The sequence below is a fragment of the Natator depressus genome, chromosome 22 (genome assembly GCF_965152275.1).
Source record: "Natator depressus isolate rNatDep1 chromosome 22, rNatDep2.hap1, whole genome shotgun sequence".
In the NCBI taxonomy this organism is placed as follows: domain Eukaryota; kingdom Metazoa; phylum Chordata; order Testudines; family Cheloniidae; genus Natator; species Natator depressus.
In genome coordinates, this window is record NC_134255.1 from 3,027,080 (window position 1) to 3,035,607 (window position 8,528).

The window sequence follows — 8,528 nt, forward strand, 5'->3', positions numbered from 1 at the left end:
CTAAACTGGGAGGAGGTAGATACACTGGAGGGTAGGGATAGGATACAGAGGGCCCTAGACAAATTGGAGGATTGGGCCAAAAGAAATCTGATGAGGTTCAACAAGGACAAGTGCAGAGTCCTGCACTTAGGATGGAAGAATCCCATGCACCGCTACAGGCTGGGGACCGAATGGCTAGGCAGCAGTTCTGCAGAAAAGGACCTAGGGGTGACAGTGGACGAGAAGCTGGATATGAGTCAACAGTGTGCCCTTGTTGCCAAGAAGGCCAATGGCATTTTGGGATGTATAAGTAGGGGCATTGCCAGCAGATCGAGGGACGTGATCGTTCCCCTCTATTGGACATTGGTGAGGCCTCCTCTGCAGTACTGTGTTCGGTTTTGGGCCCCACACTCCAAGAAAGATGTGGAAAAATTGGAAAGCGTCCAGCGGAGGGCAACAAAAATGATTAGGGGACTGGAACACATGACTTATGAGGAGAGGCTGAGGGAACTGGGATTGTTTACTCTGCAGAAGAGAAGAATGAGGGGATTTGATAGCTGCTTTCAACTACCTGAAGGGGGGTTCCGAAGAGGATGGATCTAGACTGTTCTCAGTGGTAGCAGATGACAGGACAAGGAGTAATGGTCTCAAGTTGCCGTGGGGGAGGTTTAGGTTGGATATAAGGAAAAACTTTTTCACGAGGAGGGTGGCGAAGCACTGGAATGCGTTACCTAGAGAGGTGGTGGAATCTCCTTCCTTAGAGGTTTTTAAGGTCAGGCTTGACAAAGCCCTGGCTGGGATGATTTGGTTGAGGATTGGTCCTGCTTTGAGCAGGAGTTGGACTAGATGACCTCCTGAGGTCCCTTCCAACCCTGATATTCTATGATCACAACCTTAACTCTGCCCCCTTAGAGATGCCGGCCTCCCAGCTGATAGCTTTAATACATCTGCGCCCCTTGCACGCCATTGGCAGGTGGGATGAAATGTCATTGAGCAGTGATTTAGGCTCTCTGGATCTCTTGTTCGTTCTTCTGAATTTTGCAGACCTCACAAGAGGGACCCTGATGCTAACTAATCTCTCCAAGGAGATGTCTGGGATGTACGTCTGTACGGCAGCAAATGTGGCCGGCAGCTCCAAGTGCAACGTCACCCTGGAGGTGAATTCACGTGAGTATGCTCCTGAGCACTGGCTCTGCAATCCTGGAGCCTCGGAGCGGAGGAGACGTGGCCATTAGACCTGCCATTAATGCTTGAAGTGACCTAGATCCTTGGAAGGGAGAGTTAGCCCCAGGAGGGGAGGAGCCTGGGAACGGCTGAGGGATGCCAGCCTGCTCAAAAGGGATGTGATGTACTTGTGACCTGGGAGATGTTGCTGCAGACCTGGAGTGTGTGAACCATGCACAAGATTGGGGAATTATTCATAAGGCTAAGATCTTTTTCACGGTTATTTTTAGTAAAAATCACAAACAGGTCATGGGTAATAAAAATTCATGGAGGCCATGACTTGTCCTTTACTTTACTACAAATAACCGGGGGCAGGGCTAGATATGGGGGAGGAATGGAGTCCCATGGAGGGGGGGACTGACAGGCCGAGCCTGGCATAGCCTTGACTTCAGTGGCTGCAGCGGTGGGCGCAGCCACGGGGGGGGCACACAGCCCCTGCTCCAGAGCTGGCCCAGCTGCGGGACAGGGGTGCACGGCCGCGGGGGCGGGGAGGCAATGGCCCTTGGAAGCCACACGCTGCAGCCCCTGGTGAAAGCCGCAGGGCTGGGGCGCATGGTCCTGGCTGCAGTCCCGCCAAGCCTGGGACACTGCAGGGCTGGGGCGCACGGCCCGGCTGCAGCCACTGGCGGAAGCCGCGGGGCTGGGGCTGCAGGGTCCTGGTTCCAGCCAGCCCCAGGTGCAGGGCAGGGGCGCACAGTCCCGCCTCCTCCTCCTGAAGCGTAGAAGTCACAGAGGGCCGGTAAAGTCACGGAATCCGTGACCAAATCGTAACTTTAATGAACACTGGCTGAGTGTTACCGCCAGCACACCCTGCTCAGATGGCAGCAAAGGCCAGTAGGATCCTGGAGGACGTCAAAGAAGGGGACTTCTGTACTGTGGGACGGCCCCACTCCTGAAGCAATGGGCTGTTCCCACCACTTCCCCTTGCCCCATTTCGAGACAAGTGGGAGAAGCCCAGCTTTGCCGTGCAGCAGCCAGCCAGGCCGGCCCCTCTCACGCTGGCTTGGTGCTGCATTGCTCTGGCCCTGGCGTTCCTCTCTCTACGCTCTCTCTCTCTCTCTCTCTCTGTAGCGCTCAGTGCAGCCGTGATCGCTGGAGCCGTGGTGGGGTCTCTCATTGGAGTCGGCTTAATTATCTTGTTTGTTCTCCAAATGTTCGTCTATCGAAAGAAAAAGAAAGACCCGCAGGAGGAAATGGCCAATGAGATCAAGTGAGAATCCCCGCATTGCTTGGCAAAGCCCATGTGAAACGTCCCAGACACAGTCCCTCCGTGGCCCCTTGGCAGCGGGTCACAGAGCTGCATGCGCAGACCCGCCTGCTGGAAGGGAAGATGAGTGTTAACTGCCGGAAAGGCATCACGGGCACAAAACCACCATTTGCTTTGAGGCTGGGGATGCTGTTACAGAGTTGCCAACTCTCAGGAGCCCTGTGCTATTTGGTGTTTGTAATAAAGTCCCAGCTCCCAGAGTCATGCAGTTATTGTGAGACTCTCAGCTTTCATGTAAAAAACGTTTCTAGCCCTCTGGAGTGAGGAGAAAAGCTTGAAAACAGACACCTAAAGGTTAAACAGATGACAATTTTTTTTAAAACCCAGATTTATTTATTTTTGAATCCTGTGTCCAATTCTGATGTCCACAGGTCAAGAAAGATGTTGATACATTGGAGAGGGCTCAGAGAAGAGCCAAAAGAATGATTAAAGGATGCCTTATAGTGATAGACTCCAGGAGCTCAATCTATTTAGCCTAACAAAGATGACTAAGGGGTGAATTGATTACAGTCTATAAGTACCTACAAAGGGAACGAATATTTAATAATAGGCTCTTCTGTCTAACAAAGAAGCTAGACAAGTTTCAGATTGGAAATAAAGTGTAAATTTTTAACCATGAGGGTAATTAACCATTGGAACAATTTACTAAGGGTCGTGGTGGAGTCTCCATCACTGACAATGTTTAAATCAAGATGGGATGTTTCTCTATGAACTCTGCTCTAGAAATTATTTGGGGGCAGTTCTCTGGCCGGTGCTATCCAGGAGGTCAGACTAGATGATCACAAAGGTTCCTTCTGGCCTTGGAATCTATGAATACCTCTAGTAGCACTGCCTGTAGTTAAGGTTACCTGACACTTTCCATTATAAGACCCTGTTTTCAGTTGCATGTAACTGTGGGAAACTTAAATCATGTGGGCTGAAATTTTCCAGGACAGGTGTTTGCCTCAGACTGAATTGTGTTCCAACCAAAATAATTCAGCCATTTCTGAGAATGAGATTTGGGAAAAATACATTGTTTTGGCCATGTTAAAAAAAAAATTCATACAACCTTTCAGTTGAAAAGCTCCAGTGCCTCCATGCTTTAGTGCAGGGGTCTGAAATTTGGCCTAGGGGTCACTCTGGTGTCAAGGATGTGCCTTTTGCTGTTCCTATGAAAATTTACCCAATTTTGGCCAACTGATGAGCCTTTGAAAAATCTCAATTCACACAATGCTTAGTAAAGTTCTTAGTTTACTAGCTAATGTCACTGAAGATTCCATCTGCACTGAGCATTAATGCTTGAAGTGACCTAGATCCTTGGAAGGGAGAGTTAGCCCCAGGAGGGGAGGAGCCTGCAGGGGGGGAGCCATCCCCTCACAGTTCCCACGTGTGAGCACATTTCACATACACCGTCCTATGTGCACAGTGTGACTCGCATGTTCCATCCTGGGGCTGCGGGGGCTGAGCAAGGTTTTCTTTGCAATTGCTCCTTCTTGCTGCCAGGGCCTGCAGCAGTCTGGGCACAGGAGCAGAGAGCAGACTGCCTGTCTCCCTGTGCAATCAGTCCCATCCTCCCTCACTGGCACCCAGGCACCAAGAAGGAAAGGGAGGAACCAGCTTGACTGGAATGCTGGGAGGAGGCAGGGGCAGGATATGGGGAGAGGAAGGTTGGAGGAGCCATGAGGAAAAAAGGGGCAAGAGCCCAGAGTGCGGAGGAAGCAGAGGGATTCAGGAGACAATGCGGGGCAACAGTGGGACACGGGGAAAGACAGGGTGGGGGTAGCTGGGTCTATAACCAATGGGGAACACTCCCTCCAGAGCTTGGAATTGAACCCACGAGTCCTGAGTCTCTACATTCCTCTGCTGCCAGAAAATAGCTGGGAAACCTGCTGGCAAAGTCTCTTTCATCACACTCTGGTGCTTGCTCTATGGAGGATAACAGCCAACTACTGCTACCGATTGCTCTGTGAGCCGGGGTGGTAGAGGTCTGTGCCATGGATCTCAAGGTTAACTTTTAGGTTGCACGGGCAGCTTTCAGTCGAACATTTCCCAACTTTGAGTGCTTTGACTTTGCAATTTTAATGTCCCTTTGATGTTTTTAATGTAAATTGTTAACAGAACCAAATATTCAGAGTCCAAACCCCCAGCAGTCCAGTCTACAGGCAGCCTGTGCTCAGGATCACTGGACCCAATGCTTGCCAATCATTTGTCATCTGCTTATACGTCCCCCCTTGGTGGAATGGCCCAACTGGAGCATTTTCTGGGAGGCATGTTGGTACTTTAAGTCTCAGGTCGAGTTTCCAGTAATGCTCGGCTCCTTCCATGGCTAGGAGCGAGGCCAGCAGGGAGTGTGACAACACAGAGACCTTGCCCGCCGTCGCTGGCTCCCGGCACTGACTCCATCTCTGCTTTCCTTTTCAGGGAAGATGCTGTTGCTCCAAAGACACCTTCTTGGGCTAAAAGTTCCGGTTCTGACATAGTCTCCAAAAATGGTACCTTGTCGTCTGTGCACACGACCCGGGACCACAAACTGTGCCCGTCCAAGCCCGCGTCAGACACAGCCTCCATCACCACCGCCGCCGGCAGCACAGTGGGCTACAAACCTCCCTGTAGCCACCCGAGAAGCAGAACCCTAACGCCCACTCCCAGCTTGTCCAGCCAGAGCCTGCCCCTCTATTTCCCACCAGGAATGAACGGCAGCCATTACCCCAGCATTGTGCCAAGCAATAGGAACACTCTGCACAGGACGAATGGGGCACAGCCGCAGGCCCCCCGGCAGGAACCCACTGTCCCTCAAGGGCTAACCACCTCTACCCTTACCAGAATGGGTGCGGTGCCAGTCATGGTGCCTGCCCAGAGCCAAGCAGGGTCCCTGGTGTAAGCGTCCAGCAGCTTGGGTGCCCTCTGTATGCTGGAGTGGCTGGGGAAATGGCTATTAATCCCAAGCAAAGCAGACTGGAAACATAGCGACCAAGCCACCTCCAAGCTCCTGTGCATCAGGGCTGAGCATGTGAGGGGGAGCCGTACGCACGGCATCACGCACAGACTGCAGGAGCGTCCCAGGGACAGGCTTCCTCAGATACGCACCCTGCCAGCTCCCGGGGTTATCCTTCCAAACGCCTTCCGGCCCCGGCCCACTCCCCCGAGAGCTAGGAGCCAGCCCGGGTCCCCTCCCTGTGGGGAGGCTGCTAGCCAGCAGACTGTTTATTGAAGGAATGCCGCTGCTTTTGGTGTTGCTAGTTCCTGCCGTGGACTTCAGCCCCTGCCGCTTCTTGTAGGACAGGGGTTTTCAACCTTTTTTCAGCTGCCGACCCCGAACAAATTTCGGATGGGGGCGCGGGCCCCTTTGGAAATTCAAACGGTGTTCTGCGGATATAGATATTGGAACAATTTGTACAGTGCGGGGGGCTGAGAGCCACTGAACCAAAGTGTAGCCCTGTCAATGATGGAAACCACTTCAAGCCAGGGGGTGCGGCAGCCCCCCTCGCCCCCGTAGCTCCAGCACCTATGTCCACAGACTCCTCCCATAGAAGTCTTGGACTGCAAAAGGCCCTGGGCTTGCGTGGTAACAGCAGCACGTCCGGGGTTTGACCTGTAGATGGGGGTATTCACATTCTTTTGGTTGGTCAGAAAAACAGAATGCCTTTTCTGGGGTCCGGAACCTTGTTTTCATCGTTACCTTTCGCGATAGTCTGTGGGCCCCCAGAGGGCCGCGGACCGCAGGTTGAAAACCACTGTTGTAGGAAAAGCCCTGCTGAGATCAGATGGTCTGAACCCATCCCAGGGATTTCAGCGTCAGGTAGAACTGGAACCTGTAGACACAGAGCTGTCCTTCCCTCGGGCTGGCGCAGGGCAGGGCAAGGCTGAGCTGACCCCAGTTTAGGCTGGGTTATTTCCAGCCTGAGGGAGCCATAACCACAGGGCTTGAAAGATCCACTTGCTAGCTGGGGGGAGATGGGACTGCGTGGCCAATGGCGTCTGTGGGATTTAAGCTTCTGCTTCTGCCCTTGTGGCTGGACAGGGACCTCCCGCGTGCGACCCCACATGGTGCCACTTTGGTAGTGCTTGGAGGGAGTTTACCTGTGGCTGGCGAATGGTATCCATGAGGGGCGCAGAGAGTGGCGATCGGCCTGCGCCTTGCTTGGAGCAGCAGCCATGGGGCTGAAGCGAGTTGCTGGGGGAGAGGTGACCTAGTGGAGAGTCCCCTTGGGCTATGGGGTCGGCGGGGGAGAGAGTGCCCCTTCCCTGTCACCAGCTGGTGGAGGTGCAGGGCCTTGAGGGAGGGCTGTGTGGACTCAAGGGCTTTGCCCTCCGGTCTTGCTGTGAAGACCTGCCCTCATTCTGGGTCTCCCCGGGCTTGTATCTGCAGCCTGGTGGCTGGTAGGTGTCGGGCTCTGCTTGCCCGGACTGACACCATAGACCTGTTCTGCCTAGGCCAAGGGACCCCGCCCCATCCCATCGCCTGCTCTCTGAGTCCTCCAGAGCCGCCTGTTCCTGGTGTTGGGAGGCAGGCCGGAGTCTCCCCTGGGGTCTGTTCTCCTCCGCTGGGACTCTCAGTGGAGCTGCACTTTGTAAAGATCCCCCAGGCTCCTGAACCCGAGGCCCGGCCCTGCCCTGGGTAACGGGGCCTCTGCGGCTTCCCTTCAGGAGATGGTTGTGAGCATGTGCTATTAACCTGCGTGTAACACTCTAGAATAACCTTATAGCCTAATATCCTAACAACTGATTTCTAAGGACGCCTTCAGCATTTGAAATCATACTGTGCAATTATTATTTTGATTTATTCAATGGACTTCTTAAATCTTGTGTATTCGCTTTATTTTTTGATAACATAATTTATTCCTGTAGATACTAACCACTCTTCCAGCCTGGACCCTCTAATCCATCTCATGCTGGCTGTTTCTAGATGTCCATCAGACCCTTCTGTTGGGTGCGATGGGGAGGCACTGAACGATTATTTTTCTGTACAATTTCAAAATGTAATATTTTTCATAAGTGATCATTAAAAGTGTTCCTGTTTTTGTATTTAAAATAGGGCCGAGCTAGCTGTGATTCTGGGAGGCGGGGCAAGCGGTAAACAGGAAGCGCTCAAGATCTTTGCCGCCTCCTCTCGCTGGCTCTCTTTGTAGGCAAACAAAGCTGTATGCAAACTTTGCGCCAGTAGCTGCCATGGAGCAGCATTGCCCATGTTAACAACACTGCTCCCCCCAGCCAGGTCAGACGCCCAGTGCAAATGAACTGCAGTCTGTCCTACTTCATCCCCAAACCAGTGTTGTCCGAACCAAAGAAAGAAAAGTTCAGAGATAAGGGGCTGGCAGGAAAGGAGGAATAGCTTGAACCAAATTATGGAAGCCGCAGAACCTGGAGAGTCGAAGCCGGGGATGGTCAACCTGAGCCTGAGAAGGAGCCAGGCCAGGCCCGGAAGCACCCAGGGATCCCACTCAGGATCATTCAGCTGCTTGCGGGCCGGGCCAGCCCCTTGGAGGTCATCCCCGCTCCTCCGCACGCCGCTGAGCAGGAGCCGAGCTCTGTCTGGAAAGCTGCATGTTACCGCCCAGCCGAGCATGTATTATTTAGTAACTCTGTTCCCAGCCCTCTGTTTCCTGGCTTATCTGGGCAGCGCTGTTTGCGCTGGTGGGGTTTGGGTGGAAGCGGCAGGCACGGTTTTTGGAGCACTGTTAATTATTAACCAGCCCAGCACAGTTCTTTCCTGGCTGTAGGAACCAGCTTTCCCTTTTCAGAACAACCCCAGTCTTCCAATGGCCATTCTCCCTTGGGCCCTCGATGCTGTATGGGAAGAAGGGGTCCCGTCCTTCGAACCAGGGCCTTCCTCTGGGACTCCTGCTTCCCCCTTCCCTCCACACGCGCATTGCCCCTTCCCCAGAAACCCCCTGTCAGTGCTGAGGGGTCCCTGGGCTGTGCCACGGGGCAGTCGGGGAGCTGAAGGCGTTGCTGAGGCGGGCCCACAAGAGCGTGGTCAGTGTGGTACAGCGTGCGATTAGCGGTGGCCGCCTCTTGCGTGAGTCAGAACTTCACACCACTTGTTTGCTTTAGCTGAGGTCTAAGATAAAGAGCTGTC

At 53.4% G+C, this 8,528-nt stretch overlaps 1 protein-coding gene across 2 annotated transcripts in view; it reads left to right on the forward strand.

The window, feature by feature from the left end:
* Nucleotides 1-8,525, forward strand: part of ESAM (endothelial cell adhesion molecule) — an 89,932-nt gene extending 81,407 nt beyond the window's left edge. The window contains exons 5-7 of one of the 2 annotated variants that reach the window (XM_074936886.1): nucleotides 1,024-1,146; nucleotides 2,275-2,413; nucleotides 4,871-8,524. In XM_074936886.1, coding sequence (XP_074792987.1) covers nucleotides 1,024-1,146; nucleotides 2,275-2,413; nucleotides 4,871-5,330 — 722 coding nt within the window. In that variant the 3' untranslated portion in view covers nucleotides 5,331-8,524. Of the gene's footprint in view, nucleotides 1-1,023; nucleotides 1,147-2,274; nucleotides 2,414-4,870 lie in introns of both variants that reach the window. The other variant, XM_074936887.1, reaches the window with a different exon arrangement.
* Nucleotides 8,526-8,528: the final 3 nt, after the last annotated feature.